The sequence below is a fragment of the Mirounga angustirostris genome, unplaced genomic scaffold, assembly GCF_029215605.1.
Source record: "Mirounga angustirostris isolate CCGP_5_RB_7025 unplaced genomic scaffold, mMirAng1.0.hap1 SCAF_8, whole genome shotgun sequence".
Classification (NCBI taxonomy): domain Eukaryota; kingdom Metazoa; phylum Chordata; class Mammalia; order Carnivora; family Phocidae; genus Mirounga; species Mirounga angustirostris.
Window position 1 is genome coordinate 75,016,999 of NW_026991716.1, and position 22,775 is coordinate 75,039,773.

At 38.1% G+C, this 22,775-nt stretch overlaps 1 protein-coding gene across 1 annotated transcript; it reads right to left on the reverse strand.

Annotated features, from left to right (window-relative positions):
* Positions 1–2,575: 2,575 nt before the first annotated feature.
* On the reverse strand, positions 2,576–22,475 carry AKIRIN2 (akirin 2). Its single transcript, XM_045867218.3, has 5 exons — positions 21,656–22,475; positions 5,960–6,103; positions 4,171–4,320; positions 3,186–3,257; positions 2,576–2,931 (listed from the first exon to the last, which is right to left on the reverse strand). Exons 1-5 carry the CDS (start codon positions 21,888–21,890, stop codon positions 2,921–2,923), a joined length of 612 nt encoding a protein of 203 aa, XP_045723174.1. The 5' UTR covers positions 21,891–22,475; the 3' UTR covers positions 2,576–2,920.
* Positions 22,476–22,775: the final 300 nt, after the last annotated feature.

Sequence of the window (22,775 nt, forward strand, 5' to 3'; positions counted from 1 at the left end):
AGCACAGGGTGGGGCAGAGAGAGAAACTCTAGTAGACTCCTCGCTGAGCTCAGAGCCTGACTCGGGGCTTAATCTCAAGACCCCAAGATCATGACCTGAGCTGAAGAAACGAAGACACTTAACCAACTGTACCCCCAGGGACTCCTCAAGAGATTTTTTAATGGCATGTTTACTGTGCTTTGGGGAATGATCTAGTAGAAAATGGATGCAGTATAGAGAAACGCTGTCTTTGAAAGAGACGGGCTCCTTACCTAGGGCAAGTGTAGGAGCAGAGAATTGCAGAGCCATGTCTAGGAATAGACAAGAGACAGGCTATTAGGTGCTTTAGCAGAATATTTGCTTATTAACACCAGTTACTGTATAATTTTGAAGTAAGGGATTAAAGAAAACCCAAATAAGACAAAGACAATTACTTCCAACCTTGGCTGCTTGGATCACCTAAACAGATTCCAACAGTCCTCCCCTCCCCACAACCTTCTAAAGCAGTCTAAGGGGTTGGAACCTGGGAATCTTTCCTAAAAGCTCTCCAGTTAGTATTGCTGATGCAATTAATGTCTCATTTGTTTACCATTTTCTTTAGAGAGAAGTTTTTGCCATAGGCCAAAGATAACTTTGATATTCTAAATCTCCAATATCTATTCTTCTCAGATTGCCTATGCCTATTTTTGCTCAAAAATACAAAGAATTATACCTGGTGATATAATCAGGGATTTACCGAACACTATAGCAACCTAAGTATAGCACCATACCGGTATTGCCTTTTACTAAAAGAATGACTGTTAGCACATGTAATTCTGTAACTAGAATTTGTTACAGCAATTTGTTAAAAAGCAATTTCAGGGATCTCTGGGAATTCAGAATCCCTAGGTAGCTAATATGATCTTTCTTATCGAGATCAACTACGGTTGGTTTTTGGATTAGAATATTCAACTACTGGGTCCATCTAATTACAACTAAATCCAAGAAGTTGCCTGTATTTTTTATTTTCTGGCATTGCCTCACACAATTACTGAAAATTGGTAAGTAGCTATAAGTAAGCTAGGACTTTTTGGTAAGGTAATAAGCAGAAATTTGGCTGTGGAGGAAATTTTATTCTTGATCCAACTTGAATCTAGAATTAAAACAACTGTATTACTTGTGGCTCCATTGAGATTGCCAGTACTGATTTTCCTTTTAGTATATCTTGCCCTCCCAAGTTTAAAAACCAGCTCTTTTATAAATTTCAATCTATGTGGAAACTCACACATGCTTACTTAAGAGTGTTGATCATTTGCCCTTACTGGGGTTTAAGAAGGGATAAAATGTATTTCTATTCACTTTACTCCCACTCCTCCATATTCCAACTTACTGCCTGCATTCTCCTACAAATCCCAATATACCTACCAGTGGTTCTTAGCTGGGGACTGTTTCCTTCCTCAGCCCTCGACATTGGCAATATATCTGGAAGTACATTTTTGGTTGTCATAGGTTGGGGGGGGCTACTGGCATCTAGTGGTAGAGGGCAGAGATGCTGCTAAACATCCTATAATGCACAGTAGGACTCCCACAACAGTGATCTGGCCCAAACTGTCAGTAGTGCTGAGGTTAATTTCTATTAGTCCATTAAAACTAGGTAGAATTATCTACCTTATTTATGGCTACCTGCACTATACCAATCTTTCTCAAGCACTTAATGGGCATATGAATTATCTGAGGATCTTGTGAAAGCCCTCAAGCCCTGGCCTTGTTTAAAGGTGAGGTATAATCACCAAAATTAAAAAGGCAAAAAAATCCTTTGTTTCTTCCACTAATTAGGTCAATTATAAATATATATGCCCCAGTACATTTATGATTGGTTTAATTAGTAGAAATACGCTAAAAGAATTCAACAAAAGAAATGACTGAAGCATTTTTTGCTCACTTCATTGTAACAAAGGGAATTAAATGCAGTGCTGAATCATGCTTTCATCTATCATCCTTGACAAAAAAAACTTGGATTATACTGCTGTCTTGGAGGTAAAAATTCTATAGCTGTTAAAACTGATCTCTTATGTAACATTCTATCATGCAGTCAGTTAAAAGCAATTTGGAATCAGAACTCAGTTTTTGAAAAGAGCACTCATATCTTAGATTATTTGGTATATTAAAGATTTTTAAATCTTACTGGAAAATTAACTTCATTGATTCCTGGAAAATGCTTACATTTAAAACACTGGCTTTATTCAAATACTACCCATCTGTACAGTAAAGCAGATTAGAAGTAAATGTTTTATTCTTCCAACTATATTCCAGTACTACAAGGGCAGTAAAACACACACTGGGAAAAAAATGCAGCAATAAACATTTGTTAAAAAGACTGATAGAATAAATAAAAACTACCCCCCCCCCAAAAAAACTTAAGAAAAAAAAAAATCCTAGAAACCCTTTCTGAAACCCCAAGAAGTCCTGGAATACAGAAATGCCCTCCCTCCTTCACTATTTCACAGGAAGCACTGTAGGCTATTTGCTTAATAATGTCCTGGGATTACATTCTAAATTATTAATAACTGGTTACAGCTTGGTTGTAGTGCACAATTAAAATCACACTAATTTCATCTGAAGTGTCAATTCTACAGTTTTATTTACACAACCAGTGAAGGGCATGTTCTTAGAATACCAGCTTTAATCCTTTTCAAACATATTAATATAAGAAGCCAAATTGTAATGATACAGCAAATGAGGCCACTGGCATTAATACAGGTAGCAAAGGTCCACATCCAGATGGTACTGACATCAGGGAAATTTCCAAAACCAGTTGCTGCCTAAGAGTGGTTGCCACTGACGAAAGCTTGAAATAACCTGTATTCACAGGGGGGTATTGGCATTGCTGCATGTCATAATTAGGACCTCTTGTAACAACTCAACAAGGAACAAGGCAGCCCACAAATGCAGAAAACGTGATTCATGAAACATCTAAAGGGGGAGGAAAAGGAAAATTAGTGCAAAGTCCAGGTCAAAACTCAAAGACATACCAGATCTTCATCCCCAACACTACCCTTAGGTATTTAAGTAACCAAAAGTAAACCTTACTAAAATTTTACTGCCTGTTTCCTCCAGCCTTTTTCTCCATGATTTTCTGTTAAATTCTCTTGAGTATGTAGATAATTATAATAAATGTCTTCTCTTTAAAAGATGGTTTGCATTCAGTTTAAAGATGAAATACTTACAGCTAGCAGGCTGTTCTCCATATCGTCGCATTATTTGATCATGCGTAAACTTCACAAATGCATCATATTGTTCTATAAATAAAGGTACATATCAATTACATGATTGGCAAAACATACTCTCTAATATAGAGCCAGATAAACTGAAAGATCTAGGAATGTACAGTGAAACAATTGTAAGTTGGCCCTTTGAATCAGACACATAACCTCAGTAGTAATAGTAATAATAGTGGTGTTATCAAATGAAAGAGCAGAACTTGGTCAGGAAACCTACATTTTAGTCCAAATCACATGACCTCATGTATAGGCTGGGAGCTTATTTCTTAACCTATTAAAAGTAAAGGGTTTGAAATAAAAAAGTATCTTTCTACTCTGAAAGTTTACTGTAAGTGATCTATGAAAGGCAGTTTACTGCAATGAGAGGAAACAGGAAAACAACAAAGTATGTCGAAAAGCATCCACATGTAACCTAATGAGATGTCACAGAAAAAGATGTTACATACTAAGCAAATTCTCTTGCCTATATTAGCACCTTCATTTAACAACTTTAGAATAAAAAAGCTTATACTTAACAATACCCAGTAGTGTCTGGCTTAAAAATCAGGGGGAAAAAAAATCCTAATTAACTGACCATACACAATAAATGTGTCTAGACTGATGGGAAAGTTATCATGAAAGATGTAGTCCAAAAATCCAAAACCAAATTGAGTAGCCAAAGTCAAATTTTTAGCACAGGAATATCAAAGGAAAAATCTAGTTCACGTTAATACTGTTGGTTAACTAATACAATTTCTTGAGGTCACTAAGGAGGGCCATGAGCTACAAGAAGGTTCATTTCTTTTCTTAAACTGAAATTCAACTGGTTCTTAGAAAACATACTGTAACCAGTGGATAGAAAGGGTAATTTAATTGACATTAAGAACACGTGGGAAATAATCATTTCTTACAGTGAGTTTCTGGGAGACTTTAAAATAAGCTCATCTCATACCTGCAAGTTTTGTGTTCAGTATTTCTTCATACTCTTCTCGAACTTTCTCTTCACGTTCTTTCAACAAACGTTCACAGATCATCCCAACCTGCCGTAGAGTGAATAAGGGCTGTTCTTTTTTTAATGGTGAGGATGTTGCAGAGGAAGTCCCTATGTATAACATGAACAGAAAAAGCACATGATTTAGAGCCATCATAAAAATAAAAAGTATCTTCTAACTGAAGATGTTTCATTTGGATCTTTTTCAGTGTTCATATAAAAGCATTTTCTATCAGTAGTCTTAAAACAGGTTTAATCCTATCAGCAGCTTACAACTCTAGAAAAACAGCAAGATGTATGCGATCAGATTATAAGGTAAAAAGTCTAAAGGTGACTGGAGAAAAGCACAAGATACAAAGTTTTTGTTTTTTTAATTAATGATAACAGCCAGGAGATGGCTTGGTAAAAATAAATACGGAGAATATATTGCTAATATTCAACATTACATTTTATGGTTCCAAGTCCTTAAAGATTATTAGTCGAACAGCCACTTATCATCAGCTAGTGATACTTGATATAAAAGATTTCTTCAGAATGCATTCCTCTTAAGGAACTTTGATTTTCCAAAAACATCATTCTTCATTTATTGAAAAGAACATCTGAAATTAATCTTTTGAGAACTCAGGATTATGACATCATGTATCTATTTTAACACTGCTGCAAATATTTTTATACATACTCAAATACACAGATTTGCTATCAATAGTCCTACTCTGTGTATCTGTCCCTGGTACCCCCAATTCCTCTATTCACTTGCTTTTTGAAACCTGCATGGCAGGGACCAGTTAGTTGTGCTTGTTAGAGCTGTGTCTATCACAAGATAAAGTATACCACCTTTAACTACAACAATGAAGGCTATCTTTACTTTCAAATTCCTAGCTTTGTTAGTTGAGGCTGCCAGTTAGTTGATCTAAGTAAACTGACTAAAAGAATAATGATGAACTTAGTTTCCTGCTGATTTAAGTCTAGTCTCTACCCTCATCTCCCCTAATGTTTCACCCGCTTACTCACCTGCCCCCACCCCCAATTGGCAGGATTTTGTCTATTTTATAGATTTTGATTTTTTTTTTTTTTAGAGTAAACTCTACCCCCAACGTGGAGTTCGAGCTCACAACCCTGAGATCAAGAGGTGAATGCTGTCTCTACTGAGCCAGCCAGCAGCCCCTGAATATTTTTCTATTCTGCCAGGTTTTCTTATCCCTGCTGGGAGGGAAGGGAAAGGGGCAGGCAACTTTGGTCACAAGAGAACTATTTTGCTGAGAACTTTACTAAAGATAAGAGCCACTTTTCACCTTTGAGAATCTATCCTAATAGGACAAGTGTGTGAGGGTAATGTACAAGGAAATGCTTTTAATACCAGAAATTCAGTCTGATTATCTTCATTAATGGTTAAATAATTATGGGAAGTCCGCAAAATAGCATAGTATTCAACCATGGCAAGGTACATCTATACTTAACAGAGAAATATACATGGTATATTGTTAATATTTTTTTCTTAATGAAGGCTACAAATCATATCACTTATGGGGAAGTCCACTTGAGGGATATTATATCCAGGTGGTCATCTCTGAGTAGTGAGAATCCAGGTAGCAAGTACTTACTCTGTGCCATATTCTAAGAGATCATGAATTATTTGTATAAATATTTTAAAAACCAAGGGGAAAAAACAGAAGCTTGAGTGATTAAAAACAACTCTGATCACCTTTTCCCATATTAAATATTTCCTTTCACTTATTAAATTTATTATTACCTGGTGAAGCTGGTCCACTGAGGAGAAATGCATGTGGTTGTGCCTCAGAAGTACAACATGGATCTGTCTGTTGGAAACTAGTTTCTAAATGTCTTCTCTTCTGCATGCGTTTATACTCTTGTTTTATGTTGTACAGAATTTGTTCTAGAAAAAAAATTTTTGGCAAGATGAAAACTATGAAGTTTAAAAAAAGGTTGGGTTTCCAACAATTACTTAGTACAATCAATCCACTGAAAATATCCTCTTCAAATAATATCCAGAAAACTGATGTTCTCGAGGAATTTGTTTCAACATTAATGGGAGCACTCATTAGGAACTAGCACATACACACCACCCGGGATTCAGCTATTCTATAACACCATTCTTTCTTAGCACTGATTAACAAAAGATAAACTTAAGTTTTTCGTTCAATGTAAAGATAAAGGAATCTTGTGAACTTCTAGTTCACTTTAGTTCACTCAGATTCTTAAAAATCCCAAATTCAAAGGCCACTTACTTATTCATCACACACAACTGTTAAACAGTCTTCTCAAAGACCATAAATAATTAGAAGTGGGGAGCATTATGTATATACAAGCACAAACCAGTGAGAACTGACAGTAAGTAGGTCAACAAAATGACAGAGTGGATGGGAACTAAAAAATTATCACATATGAAATTGGTCATGGCCATTAATATTAAACTCAACAGAACCGGTGACTATTACAGTATTAACAGCAAAAAGTGTTGTTCTGAATCTTCGGGGTAAAAACCCGTGTAAAGTGATTGGTACATAACGGGTACTCAATAAGAACCACTATACCACAGGGCCATTATCTTCAACCACAACCATCCAAACAGGTAAAATCCTATCAAGCATATCCTTTAGGCAAGTATGGCTCATTTTCTAATTCAAAATAGTTACCATTTAGGCTCTCTAGAAAATCCCTCCTTGAGGTTTCCACTTCCCTTGAAACAGACTTTCTCACCACCACCGTAGCTCCTAGATAAGATTATCCATGTGAAACTACATCCTAAATTTATTAATCCCAATCCAAAGCAAATTAAACAAAAAATTAAGGTGGTAATTATCAGGCAATAAAACGATTTATAAATATAACGGAGTCTAATTTTAGCAATCAATTCTACAATGATGTGTTAATTTAAAAATGAAAACCTCGGCTGAAGGCTAAAAATTTACATGAGACTAATCCTTTTTTAAAAAAAATACTGGTGGTTTTCTTAGATATATACTTAATACTATATCTTTTCTCACATCATACTGTTTTCTCTAGTAAGAAGAACTTTTAGGGATTTTGAAAGATAAGACTAAGGGGACATCAATCAGTCCCTTAAACATTCTAGATTCTGCCAATTTCATTATTTTAACTGAGGGGGAAAAAAGGAAACAAGATGCAAAAAGATACATCCAGTGAAGAAGATTCCATTTATGTAAATTTTGTGGGTAAATAAATCTGTTATATATACAAGAATCTGCAGCTTAAGTACCAAGAATCACACTGGACAGTTGTATAAGGGATACTTTATCTGTAACATTTTTCAGAATCTTAACATTTGTTTATATTAAAAGGGTCATTTTCAGTCCTTTTCCATTTATTTGAAATAGTCTGTAATTTAAAAATGAAGTTACCAATGTGAAGTAAAATGGCTGTCCATTAAGCACCTTGGTAAAAATGGGTTTCTTAAGATTCATAAGGGGTCCAACAAAACTACTGCAATTTGGGCGCCTGGGTGGCTCAGTTGGTTAAGCGACTGCCTCCATCGAGTCCCACATCGGGCTCCCTGCTTAGCAGGGAGTCTGCTTCTCCCTCTGACCCTCCCCCTTCTTGTGCTCTCTCTCAAATAAATAAAATCTAAAAAAAAAAACAAAAAACAAACCAAACTACTGCAACTTCCTATAACAGGACAAATACAGATATCCTTTTTTTTTTTTTTTAAAGATTTTATTTATTTATTCATGAGAGACAGAGAGAGAGGCAGAGGGAGAAGCAGGCTCCCAAGGAGAAGGGAGACTGATGGGGGACTCTATCCCAGGACCCTGAGATCATGACCTGAGCCGAAGGCAGACGCTTAACCATCTGAGCCACCCAGGCACCCCAGATATCCTTATTTTTTAATAACTCTTTAGTAGCAATGTTCTAAAAGGTTTTAAAAGTAATGATGTTTTGGTCTCTGACAGCAAGCTTCACTTATTTATCACTTTCCGATCAAAGCCACCACCATTCTGATAAAAAGGGTTATGTACATAAAACATCCTAAAGTTTATTCACAAGACTTCAAACGTACTAGACTCAGAGTAACTTGACCTTAACATCTCTTGTGAGACTTACTCTTTGACTACCACAACTGTTCAAGATTATGTTAGTCTTCCTTTTATTCACAAAAATCAAAGTGCAACTATGATGTACCAAAATAATAGCTGTAACAAACTCAATTTGTTCATTTGATAGTCTCAAACAAGATCTAGCCTAGGATTAAGATGTAGTAAAACTTTAAAATTTCCATACCATCTAATACTTAAAGAGATGACCTAACAAGCTAAGGAATTTTTAAGGTATAATTTACAAAATAAACTCACCAATTTAAATGTACAATTTGACAGCTTCTCACAAATGCATACATACAGGTCTTAAAACCATCACAATCATAATAAAGAACTTTATCACCCCAAAAAGTTCCCTCATGCCCCTATTCACCACCCTCACCTTCATTACCACTGCAATATTCATCTTTCACTACGCAAAAAAATTTTTTTGCCTTTGAAAATTTCATATAAATGGAATCATAAAAAGTATAGATTTGTTTGTCTGGTTCTCTCACTCAGCAAAATGCTTTTGAGATTCATACATGATGTTGCATGAATCAGTAAGTCCTTTCTTTATTAAATTAGTACTCCATTGTGTGTGTGTCCACACACACACACACCTTATCTTTTAATGGACATTTGGATTGCTTCCAATTTGGGGCTATTATGAATAAGGCTACTATGAATATTCAAGTACAAGTCTAAAGGTGGATAAATTTCATTTCTCTTGGATAAATACTTAGAAGGGGAACTGGATGGCCTGATTATGTGGTAAGTGCATGCTTTACTTTAAACTGCCAAACCATCTTCCAGAGTAATTGTACCATTTTACATTCCTACCAGCAATATATGAGAGAGTTCCAGCTGCCCTACATCTTTGCCAACTTGATATTGTCAATTAAAGAGCTGAAGAATTTTTAAGAAGATTTAGAGAACACACGTATACACATATGCACAAGCAGGAGAGGGGTGGGGAGAGAATCCTCAAGCACTGTGGGGCTCCATCCCAAGACCCTGAGATCATGACCTGAGCCAAGATCAAGAGTAGGATTTAACCGACTAAGCCACCCAGGGGCCCCAAAGAACTGAATAATTTTGAATGCTATTGCCTGCAATGCTTTTTTACATCTAATATGATGCAACTATGTCATGTAAGCCTCACTCTGCGCATGAATGCTCTAATATTGGTAACGTGTAATCAACAGTGTTATTCAGTGAATAATCCAATTTAACTTGACCAAGATCTCAGCTAACTGCAAGCCTCAAATTCATTTATCTCAGTTTGGAGAGGTTAACTCAAGAAATTTCCCCAGATTCAATTTTCCACAACTTAACATTCTAAACCAACCTAGATACCTGGCTGACTGAAGTCACTTCTTATGCCAGGTGCATGAAGGTCTTCTGTTCATCAATAAAGTTCTTATGTCTACTTAGTCTTGAACTACTTAAATCTAGCCATCTATAATCAAACTGGCAAGTGACACTCTATCCCAAGTATATGTAGTATCTGACACTGTGTTGCCAACACAATTTATGCTCCATTAAAGAAAAAGTCAAATGAAGCTTCACATATATATCAGTAGCACATTCCAGTTTATTTTTTTTATTATTATGTTATGTTAATCACCATATATTACATCATTAGTTTTTGATGTAGTGTTCCATGATTCATTGTTTGCGTGTGACACCCAGTGCTCCCTGCAGAATGTGCCCTCTTTAATACCCATCACCAGGCTAACCCATCCCCCCATCCCCCTCCCCTCTAGAACCCTCAGTTTGTTTTTCAGAGTCCATAGTCTTTCATGGTTCGTCTCCCCCTCCGATTTCTCCCCCTTCATTCTTCCCCCCCTTTTTTTTTAAACATATAATGTATTATTTGTTTCAGAGGTACAGATCTGTGATTCAACAGTCTTACACAATTCACAGCGCCCACCATAGCACACAGCCTCCCCAATGTCTATCACCCAGCCACCCCATCCCTCCTACCCCCCATGCAGCCTTCGTATTTGGCTTATGTGTATAGATTGAATTCGCAACAAATCACTTACAGCAAAATACAGTTATCGTCCTAACAAACTACACCACAAATGGTTGTTATATCCCTTTTCAAAATCCTAAAAACTATATCCTCCTTTTACCATAAAATACTAAGACTTTCTTCCACTGTACTAGGTCTACGTGAAAGTCAGTATCAGGAAATTCTGTGACTAATGGCATTTTCATTGCCAAATAAAGATTGCCAACAAAATTCCACCTCCTTAACAGGTGAGAGATTATCAGTGAGTCAGCACTTATTCCTTTGGAATATTTAAAAAAATAAACTGAGCAAAAAAATCTACATAAATGTGAAAAGAAAAAGCCTGGCTTGTGGCAACATTAAGCCTACTCCCAAACTGTTTTACTCTTCTTAGTTGCCACTGATTACTTAAGAAAGCCTGGGCACGATAAGGTCAATACAAAAAGAAAGCAGTTGATGGGATTAAGAAATAACAGTTGGCACAGGGAAGAGAAACAGCAAAAAGATGGAACTGAACAAAGGGAGGAATACGGAATTAAAAGCAACTACAAATGTCTTTCTAGAGAGAGTCAATGAGATGTCTAAAAATCTGTGACATGTGAAGCCAAACTTTTGCTCCAGACCTGCACAGACTTGCCATTTTCCTACTGACATAATTAGTCATTAGACAAAAATTAGACATTTTTGTACCCTTACATGCCAATTTCTCTATGGAGTATCTTTGAAAAAATAAAGTGAAAGTTCATCTAAACAGGTAATTCAAACAACGGGATTAAAAATAAAATGGGGACGCCTGGATGGCTCAGTCGGTTAAGTGTCTGCCTTTGGCTCAGATCATGATCCTAGGGTCCTGGGATCAAGTTCCTGCATCAGGCTCCTTGCTCAGCAGGGAGCCTGCCTCTCCCTCTCCCTCTGCCTGCCACTCCCCTTGCTTGTCCTCTCTCTGACAAATAAATAAAATCTTTAAAAATAATTAATAAAATAAATCTTCAAAGTTTGTCAGTTTTAGGCAGGAACACATATGAAATGTAAAACCTACCTGTACACAATTAAGTACAGAAAACCTGCAGTAAGCCATTAAGACCTAAAAATAAGGAACTGCCCCAAATAAAGTAACAAACCAAAATCCAGATTTCTGAACTACATACTAGACATTGCCATGTCTACTTTATAAATTAAAACATACACAATTAACAGTTGCTATGGAGGCCTATCTGTAAATAAATTATTTTCCCAGGACATCTGTCCAGAAACTAACAGTTCTTATGTTCTCCTTGAAGAAATCTTAAGGACAATGTTCTTACTCAGCCAAGAACTTTCTAACTAAAAAGAATGAGTTGATGACATTTTTAATTCACTTTAAAATTACTACTACGTCAAAGAGACCTGGAACCAAATTTTAACACAAGACGGTCAAATTGTATCTAAGAGTTTTAACTTCTATTTGGATTAACGTGAATCCTAATAAGCATAATACAGCTGTAAACATTAGGGTATTATCTACAATGCTTCAAAAGCAACTGGCTTAGATTATAAGTTTACAATATATAATATTTTACTGTAAAGAGGCATTCACTTGGGCGCCTGGGTGGCTCAGTTGGTTAAGCGACTGCCTTCAGCTCAGGTCATGATCCTGGAGTCCCGGGATCGAGTCCCGCATCGGGCTCCCTGCTCGGCAGGGAGTCTGCTTCTCCCTCTGACCCTCCCGACCCTCCCCCCTCTCATGCTCTCTCTCTCTATCTCATTCTCTCTCTCAAATAAATAAAAAAATCTTTAAAAAAAAAAAAAAAAAAAAAAAAAAAAGAGGCATTCACTTATATCCTATAAGAGGAAGAAAAATCATAATCACAATCAAATTCTATTATTTCACTGGTACTATAATAGCCAACGATTACTTATTTGAAACAAATGACTCAATCTGTTAAAACCCTGCAGGTGTAAGTATAAATTTTACAAATTAACTGCACAATGGGAGTCACTGATGCAAGGAGTCCAACAACGCTCATTCAGCAGGAGGTTCCTCCCTGCTATCCAATAATTATTGTTTCATACCTCTATATTTTATATTACACCAGATTCTAAAGGGATATGTTAGCTTTGTTGCTTTTGATGTTTAGCTCTTTACTATCTGTATCTTCTCTCAAATAGCTTACAATCTAGGAAAACCAAAAAAGCAGTAAACAGGGAAGAGAAAGGGGATATTGAACCATCCAAAATCCAAAACCCAAAATATACATGCTACAGAAAACATCTAATGCCATGGCAAAAAGTCCAGCTTCTATTACAGTTAACCATGGCCATGAAAACAAGGTAAGGTCCAGAAGGACAGAGAACTGACTCCTTGAGGACTCTAGGCATCATGATCAAGTTGAAGAACAAACCCATGTCCTACAAGTAAAGCAACACACACACACACACACACACACACACACAGGGTAAGCTATAACTTACCTGGAAACCAGAGTTGCAAACTGATGATACACAGGATAAACTGAGCTCAAAGACATATCTGGCCTGAAAAGCTTCTTCTTAAAAAGAAGTGTGAATTTATGCCAACATTTAAAAAGTTCATGATTTTAATTAAAAGTCAGATTTCTGGCTACGGTTAAGAGAGGAAAACCGGACTATGTACAAAATTCAGCTGAAGAGTGGCTGCTACCTTTCAGGCAGAAATTCTCAAATGCTTCTAACACTTTAATGCATCCAACACCACCCAGGGATTTTGTTAAAATGTAGACTGTGAGGGATGGAGCCTGGAATTCTGCACTTCTACTGTGTTTCCAGGTGATGCTGCAGATCAGCAGCAAGGCTGGAATTCACTAATTCCCATGTAGTTCACTTCACTCATTTATATTACTTGCCTGGGAACTATGGGCATTTATATTTCTATCCCCTCCTTAAAATAATAACTCCCCTGCTGTGGCAATTAAAAAGTGAAGTGGTTGGTTTATTTATTATTGGACATTCTGGGAAATAGAGGGGAGAAAAAAAGCAGTAACAGACTATTTCAACTACAAAAATATTTGCCATCCGAACCTGCATGGCTTTTGTAGTTCAAAATTAGACATGCCCCTCTCTAGCAGGAAAATATTCTATAAATCAATTTAAACTTGATTGTAAATCAAATTAAACTTATTCATTACAGGAAACATATTGATTCATTTTTCCTAAAACATCTTCCTTAAAATATGAAATTCATGTTATGTGACTGACCGTGAACAAATGCATTTACTTTTCTATTACATCTGCTTTAAAAAAGCAATTTAGACTATCTTTCATACCAGAAGGCAGTGTTTGGAAGTCCACAGACATCTTTTGTTTATCCCATATATTTTGTAAATTAGCTGTGAATATTTAAAATTCACATTTCACAAAAATCCTGATTTCTGGGGGAGGAATGGCTTCTGGGAAGATATAACAATAAAAGGTCCAAACTCACCATGACCAGAATTGAGAGGAGTGATCTGAACTAAATAAATAAATTAGAGCTTCATCTGTAAGTGAAAAATAAAGTCAGGAGCATGCATGTGATTGCTTATGGAGCTATTAAGCTAGAGGACTGAAGCTGAATCTAGAACCTAAGGAACTCCTAAGTTTAATGGCCAGATGAGAACAGCAACCAGAAGTGGAAGAAAAGTGTTGTCACAGAAGGAAAAAAGTTATTTCAAAAAGAAGTGAGTGGGAGAACAGTATAAATGCTGTAAGGTCAAACAAAATGAGGATTGATTATAAGCCACAGAAATCACTGGTGACTTGACAAGAGCTATTTGAAAACTCTCTGAATTTGTTTTTCAAGTGGAAGAATCTGGATGACTGCTGGAGAAAAACGAGGATGTTTTGTTATTTTACAATGGAAGTCTTGACAATATTTAAAGCCAAAAGCAAAGGTCCAGTTGAAAGAGAAAAATAATCAAGAGGGTAAGGTTCCCTCGGAGAAGGGGAATTCTTCTCTCACTGTGTAAAGTGCTTTAATTATCTCATTTAAACTTCCTCAGTAATATTAAAAGGAAAACAGAATAGGCACAAATATTGGTGGTGTTGGTACTGGGAAAAATGAAGAAGCTGCCATTAGATGGCTCTTATTTTATCTGTGAAGTAGAAGGCATGGTTATTCGCTGAAATGGCAGGACTGCTGGACAGTATAAAAAGTCCCATTTGAGGCTGCCCCACTGTGACTCTCTAGCACTTAGGGACAGGAAATGCTCTTAATCCTCACAACCATCCTAAGAGGCAGATATTACTATCATCATGTGCATTATTTTATAGATGAAGAAAATGTGGCTTTGCTTCAATGTCTTCTGAAAGGTCATGCAGCTGGAACAAAGCAGAGCCAAGCCTGACATCAGGACTTAAGCTCAGCATCTACTGCCCTCCCCAGTATTATATTACTACAGTACCTAGCTGGTATTCCACAAGTACCTAAATTACAATAAACCACAAGGAGGAAAGCTAATTTTTAAAAACCAGGATGTCAATTACTACTATGTATTATTGATACTTCATACCCTGAAACTTCAAACTCTGTTAAGATAACAGTAACCAAGGCAGTGCATAATTCTCATCTACCCAGAGCCCTAAAACTGTGATCACTGGCGAGAATAATTATTTCAAAGTCTTCATGTCACATTCAAGTATTTATATAAGGGATACTTCAACATCTCTAAACTGCGTCCTCTTAGGACAGGCATCTTTATCTAACCAGAAATGTTAGCTGATATTTTAAAAGGGAGAATTATTCTAAATTGGTAGGTCAGCATTGCCACACATATAGGACTGATTACAACAGTGCCAGCCTCTGATAATGTACCATTTCACCTTGGACCAAGGATGGTTGTTACAGTAAACATCAGGTTCCCCTGTTCTGTCACATCAACCTAAAACTTCCTGTACTTTTAGCCAATTATACCACTTAGAAGAGTTTTTCTTTCAGAGAATTGTATTTTAGTAACAGGAACAAGGCAATTCTCTAGAAAAATTAAAAGGCAAAGTTTAGGAACAATAATGTTTGAAAAATTGGTTTTCTGCAATTTTTCAAATTCCACTCTACATTTTTTTAAAAAAAGATTTAGTTATTTATTTTAGCGGGGGGTTGGGAGGGGAGGAGAGGAAGAGGGATCTCAAGCACTGAGCCAGGCAGGCAGTGGGGACGGGGCTTAATCTCACGACCCTGAGATCAGGACCTGAGACAAAACCAAGAGTCAGATGCTTAACCAACTGTGCTACCCAGGCAACCCTTCTCTCTACATCCTATTTTTCAATTGCTAGATCAGTTCAACAGTACTATTTTTTTTTAAAAGAAACAAAACAAAATCAACTCTTCTGGGTCCCTCCCCGCCAACCTTTAGTTTGCTTTTTGGAGGGAGGTTTCTAACATTAATGGAAATGAAAATGAATGCTAAACTAAAGTCAGAATATACATCATATACTAAGACAATTTCAGAAACAGCCAATAAACAAGCTTCAATTCTCACCTTAAAAAAAAAAGAATCACTTTAAGGTTTCAAAGTAGTAATAGTGTGATTTAATCAGTAAATCAATTTCAATACTTACGCTGCCAAAGGTGGATATACTTAGGTAGATGATGAATGTCCACAAGGAATTAAAATAGATAATACTGATAAAACATAAGGATTACAGTATCTTTATTCAAGTTTAGCTAGCTAATAAAGTATCCACAGTGGTGGTTCTATCCATCCCTTGAGAGACTGTCTCTTTGCTTAACCAGTATCTGGAACTCAAATGAGGTTCATAAAAGCGTGAACAAGTGACTTCTACAGTAAATATTTAGATTTTTAATAATGTTGAGAAAAACCAGGTACATGAATAGACCTAGAAACTAAAAATTAAGTCAAACCCAAAAGATGTATTAATGGAAAGATAATTTTAGTAATCAAAATGTTGCAAAGCACTAGTTCATTTCAGGATGATCTGCCTATGACACTTAACAAAAACTAATGACTTAATGATTTTTAAAGGGAGGAGGAAAGTAAGTTATAACCCCCAAGACAAACTACAAGCATATTATGAGCTGTCTTTCTAATGCTGGAAGGTTAAAAACCACTACCAACAAAAAAACCCCTACCATCACAAAGATGACACAATCTGGCAAACTGCAAAATTCTAATCAGAAGGCCCCAAATAGGGGTGCCTGGGTGGCTCAGTCGTTAAGCGTCTGCCTTCAGCTCAGGTCATGGTCCCAGGGTCCTGGGATTGAGCCCCACATGGGGCTCCCTGCTCTGTGGGAAGCATGCTTCTCCTTCTCCCACTCCCCCTGCTTGTGTTACCTCTCTGTCAAATAAATAAAATCTTAAAAAAAGGCCCAAAATAAATACCAGAAAAAGTATTATTCAGTCTTAAAACTAACTGCTGCATTTCTTATTACTACTCATTTGTTTGAGTCACAATCTTTTCTTTAAAACATGCTGTCACATATTGTGGCTATATTGTCATAAAACAATGTAAAAAGAAAAACTGGTACAGAATAAGGGGTAGAAAGGAAATTACTTTTTTTTTTTTTTAACTTCAGCATCTCTTAAGAACCTTGGGAAATGCCAAGGCTTGATTAATTCAACAAATAAATTTAATATCTTAAAATTTTGTGATAAGACATTAAGAGGGAAGGTATGGCAGATAAGAATACCTCTGGGGTTACTTTCAAACTATACAAGTCCCATATAACCCACCATAACCCCTCAAAATCAGGGGGCAATTCCTGTTCTTTTTTTTTTTTTAGGGGGCAATTCCTGTTAAGAGTCTTTGCTACAAGACTGATATTGGTAGATCACATTTCCCAGATGTGTTTAGAAAGCTGAGAAACATTGGTAAGCTGAGCAATAAAATTAAAGATGAATCTCTTGAACTACATTCATTTGTTAAAGACTTCTTTACCATCTGCAGATGCCACACTGGTTCATATAGGCTTGAACAAGTATTCCACCCTTCACACTTTTTCAAAGGCAAGAAATTCGCTGTGGTTTCACATATGCATAGAGAACATCTGTGAGTCAACAATACTAGCACAGTGTTAATGCAAAGACTGCGGGGACCACAACTTGCTGGTTAATTAGTTATAGGTATTTAAAAAGACCAGAACCCCAATACTTTTATCTAGTTTCATGAACCACCTATCCAAGAGGTCCAAACTTAACCCATATTATCATTCTGTATTCTTTAAGTGGAGGGAGAATCAAGAGTTTGTTTTCAATTAGAAAAAATACGCAAATACTGGCATTTCCACTGAATCTTTTATTCACAACCTTTTAAAACAGAAGTGATTTTCTACCATTGTGTCTTCCTGGGTCCATCAAACACTTAGTAAAAGATCTGACTATTTACACAGTGTATTTTTTTTTTCCTGTAAAGCCATTCAAGAACTAAAGAAATATTTCACATCCCAGATTATTTCTGTGGCAACCATGGTAACTATTAGCATCTATAACTAAAGAAGGGCTAACCGCTTCCTGACCTAGTCATGTTTACCTTACGTGTTTCTGTGCTCAAGTTAGGCTTTATTTTTCTACTTTCAAAACAGAATAGCTCAGTAATGAATACAACTGTGCTCTGCTTTTAAAGGTCATAAACTCACACGATTCTTAAATGCATAATCCATAGAAATATGAAATAACTACAGTTACATAAGGTCCTAAGTAAAATATCAGGTTTAAAATTTGAAGTACAAAGACCATTAAAAACAGTCTATTTGCCAAATCCACTAAGAAACTAGAAGCAATTTAACAGCTGTCTAAATAACCACAAAATATTAAAAACACTTCTGGCTCAATATAAATGACATCTGAAGTGAAATGCTGCCTCCTCCAACAGACATCTCATTTGTTTGCCTAGAACCGTTTATACTTCATTTAAGCCAGCTGGTGTCTCCGTTTGCAGGCATGCATCAATGTCTACTGAACAATCTAAGTTCCTGTAAACCCTTCCCCATTCACAAGCTGCAATTTCCATTTTTAATGGCAAGTTTCCAGCAAATACAATGAGTTCTTACAAAGGAATTTAACTCTTCATCCAACTCAATTGCTAAGGCAGACTGGAGCAATGGTAACAAGACCTAAACAATGTGTATAAAAGTGCCTAGAAAACTCCCAAAGCGTTGACATCCACAAGAGGATCTCTTCACCAAACCTCTCATTCGGTACACAATTATGAAAAATAATGTGTTTGATTTGACTGACACAGTGTCTTGTTATTTGACTTCTCAGTTTTATTAAAATAATTTTGTTCTTGGGAATGTTATGACAATCTTTGGCTAAGAGATGATAATATTCTGAGATGTTTCAAAACCCAATGGAGAAGTATACAGAACACTCTGAATCTGTTTTCAACTAACTTACCAGGGTGAGTACTGATGCAGCTACTGGTAGAAGTATTCATTTTCCCAACCAGTCTACCCACCCTCCCCCATTCACTTTTCCTTTTTCATATCCTGGGTTTTATAAACCTTACTGCTAACATCCTAGAGCTGGGGTGGACACACTTTTTCTGTAAAGGATCAGACAGTAAATACTTGAGCTGTGGGAAAATACAGTCTCTGTCACAAATACTAGCTTTGCAGTTGTAGCCTGCAATGGACCATACTTTAAGGGAAAAAAAAAAAAAAAGAATGAGCATGGCTGTGTTCCAATAAAACTTTTTTTTTGCCAGCCCTTTCCTTTTTCCTGGCTTTAAGCTGCAACAGTTTGAAAAATACAGATTTAAATTATTTAAATAGTCATCAAGTCAAACTTTGGAATCACCTTCCTGGGATGACTAAAATAAACTAGGGGTTCAGTCCAAGTTCCTGAAACTAGTAAAGTCACAACGTGATTCAGCTACAGGTCAAAACACACTATGTAAGTACCAGCAAAGAACGATGATAAAACAATAAATTATATGCATGCTCTGAAAAAAATTCACTTCAATACTCTAGTTCTAAATTGTTTAAATTATACTTGAACTCACAGAAATGAAAGGAAAACAAAGTTTCCACAGAGTCCCAGTGGATCTCAGCTTTGTAAATTACCTTCCATTTCCAACCCTAGCTACTTATTTCAGCCAAAGATCTACAGATATTCACTCTTGTAAAGTTTGAGAATTACCACTGTTAAAACAAAAATCTAAAAATTAAGTGCTTGGAAAAATTATTTCCAAGATTGGGGACAAGAAAACTGAAAAGGTCTTTGATACCTGCACAACACTGCAGCTCCCATTATGACAACATTACTACAAAACCACACAGGAGCCTGCCCAAGCTGGCCATCTAAAAACAAAGCCAAATTAAATTACATGTAGAATATTATTCAAAATTACAGTAAAAAAGATAAATTTTACAATTCAAAACTTAAGCAATTTCAACGGCTTTTCAACTTTTTCTGTTAATATTCAAGTCAGCTGAAAAAACTAAATTCTCTTTTAGCAGACTCAAAATTATTAATTAGGGTGTGATTTTAAGAGTTCATGATATGATCAAACTTCCAGAGTAGATGTCAAAGACACCTTGAAGAAGAGAAGACAGCAATATTTTGTAAAACGTGAATGTGAAACATCAGGCTTAAACAATTTCAGTAACTCCAGTCATTTTACTAAATTTTTGTCCATTCAACTACAATTTGAGACAGTGTGGAGCCAACTGCATTAACCAATGCTACAAATGCATCAATGAAACGACAAATTTGTAAAGGATCCCAATTCTTTCTGAATAAGTTCCCTTTAAAGTGAAAACAAGTATTATAGCTCCTGGCTGGTTTACCATATATGCTCAAGACTATTGCAGCGTTGACATATACTTTAACTCTGAAACCTAACATTGTATTAATTCACCAGCTCCACTGAAATTTATGGCTAGTTAGCCAGGGCTATTTTTAAGTGGCCTTATTTGTTGTTAAGTACAGATTCCTAGGTATCATTTCAATTTTCAAATGATACCATTTGACTAAAAAGACAAACTCTAAAAATAATGTTAATCACCAGCACATTCTCAACACTGATTGTTTCTTTTTTAATGCAAAGCCTAACAGCAAATCAGTGAATGCCTTTACATACAAGGAAGTTTAGGTATAGTTACTAAATAAAATTATCTGAGAATTCCTCTGAAAACCCGCTACAACTCTAAAACAGTATATCCTTAAGTGAGGTCAAATACTTAGTAGCAGAAATGGTAGCCTAGGCATTTGAGGGTGTCCCTAAAAATCTGAGGAAGGATATTTAAAAACCTGACTTGAACAAAACAATTCCAAATGAAGTTACTAAATATAGAGGTATATATTGCTCACAGTTTTTTAAAAGCTAATAACAAAACACTTAAACTATGAAAAGGCTTTGTCTGCAGATGATATTACCAAAGGCTCAAATATGAAACCTTTGCATGCTATACACACAAAAGAGATTTACACTACCAGTCCACAAAAGCCTATCCTAGGACTGTGCCAGGGGCACACAAGGATTTTCAAAGTACAGAAAAAAGTGGGCATACACATGCAGTACAAAGCAGCCAAAAGGCATTTGCCCATAGTCACTTTCAGGAAATGTTTCAAGATGAAAAGCAAAGACAGTCTTAAGTCCCTTAGAATCTTGGGTTGATTTCTTTATTATTCTTAAGGCCTAAGCTGTTCTCCCCCAACATACTCTGTTGAGGAGAAATAGAGCACCTCCAACTAAAAGCAACTACTCAGGCCCAATTTTCAATACAATTCGCTTTTCATTAAAAGTTCAAGTTTCTCAGGGTCTAGACGTATAGGATGATCATATTACAGTACTCGGGAAGAGCATTTTCTTTGTTGTTGACCCTGCTAGGGAAACAGGTCTTGACTCAGCCAAAGTGGCGTTCTTGTGGGTGATTAATGACAGGCCTAGATCTCGCCCCAGTGACATCCACCCCACCCCCCACCCCCTCTGTACTAAAATCAGCCATGTCTGAACTGGAGGAGGGGCTGCCGCCTCGCCTCAAACCACCCAGTCCCACAGTTAATAGCTGCAACCAATCGATTCAGGGAGACAGACATCGAGATTCGGGTGAAATGTTACCCTTCTCTCGCCTAAATTTATGAATATCACCCTCTCTGATCATTTCCGCTGGGGCTCTCCAGACTACGGAAACACTCAATTCCAGTCATTCAGCCCAAAGAAAAGGATCTTCCTCTTCCCCACAATACCCGGCAAGACGCAGCCCCTACCCTCCCCACCCCCCGACTCCCCCACCCCCTTGACATCAGGCCATTTCTATTGTGTCGCCGAGGCTGGAGGACCTAACTAAAAGAAATGAGGTCGCTCTACTACTTTGCTAAGGAGGAGGACCAGTCCGGCACCCCCACCCCTGGGGCCGCGTTCCGCGTCCCAGGACCCCCGTTCTCCAGCCCACCCCGGCGGCTGCGGGGCCGAGTCCCACCTGTGGTGAGGCGGGAGGAGACGTCGCCAAAGGGGGACGGCTCCATTCGGAGATACTTCTGCGGTGAGGCGGCGGCAGCCGAGAAGGAGGCGGCGGTGGCGGCCGCCGCCGACGACGGAGAAGCAGCAGCCGAGGTGGGCGCCGACAATGGCGCACATCGCCTCCGCTTCGGGGACGCCGGGCTCAGCAGCGGGTCGAAATCCAGAGTCCTTTTCAGAGTGGCTCCGCACGCCATGGCCGGGGCAGCCGAGGACCGGGCTCGGGTGGGGTCGGGGAAGGGTGACGGGAGGGGAGGGTGAGGGAAGTGGGGGAGAGCGGGGACTCGAGGAGAACCTAACCGACGGGCTCAAGAGCAGAAAGGCGGGTGGTGGAGCGCCAGTGAGGAGATAAGAGCCGCCGCCGCCGCTCCCTCCGCGGCAGGGGCAGTGGCCCGGCCGGCCCGAGCGAGAGCGGGAGGGGCGGTGGCGGCCGCTCACGACAGCCGCGTCAGGGGGGCTCTTCCGCCTCCTCAGGCACAGCTCCCCCGGGAGAGGCTCCGGCCGCCCCCGCCGTCCGTTCGAGCTTTGCGCCGCGCCTGAGGCGCTCCTGCGCTGAGACCGGTTCCCTTCGGAAGTCGATACCAGCCCCGTGAGGTATGAGGCTGGAACGCGGCTACTAATACGCCCGAGTAAGGTCAGAAGCTTGAGAGTGGCGGTCGATGCGGAGAGATTGCGAAGTGGCGGCGGCAGGAGGAGCTCAAGCGGTCACGTCCAGCCGCTTCCCCCTCCACTGTACGACTATTCCACCCGCCGCCGGCCCCAATATGGCGTCAATAACAACGCCGCCGATTCAAATTCTGCGGCCTCAGGGCGCGTGCGCACAGGGGTGGACACGCTCCCATAGGCGCATTCTGGGAGTTGTAGTTTTTCACTCTGGAAGGGAATCGGCGTGAAAAGCGATTGAGGAGGAGTCACGAAAACTACGACTCCCGTCATTCAAGGCGCGCCAGTCCGAGTTCCGGGTTGGAATTTAAATCCCCTACACAGCTTGAGTGTAAAAGGAACTAAGCAAGAGAAAAAAGAAGAGGCTGTGAGTGGGAGAGAGGAAAGCCAGCCGATGCAGAAAACAGGCTTAAAAGACC

Excerpts from the sequence above, each read along its gene's own strand:
- AKIRIN2 (XM_045867218.3), bottom strand. The coding sequence starts at position 21,890 with ATGGCGTGCGGAGCCACTCTGAAAAGGACTCTGGATTTCGACCCGCTG. Across the intron at positions 6,104-21,655 it reads CTCCTCCCGCCTCACCACAG|AACAAATTCTGTACAACATA; the intron begins GTGGGACTCGGC and ends TTTTTTTTCTAG. Across the intron at positions 3,258-4,170 it reads ACTGAACACAAAACTTGCAG|AACAATATGATGCATTTGTG; the intron begins GTATGAGATGAG and ends CTTTATTTATAG.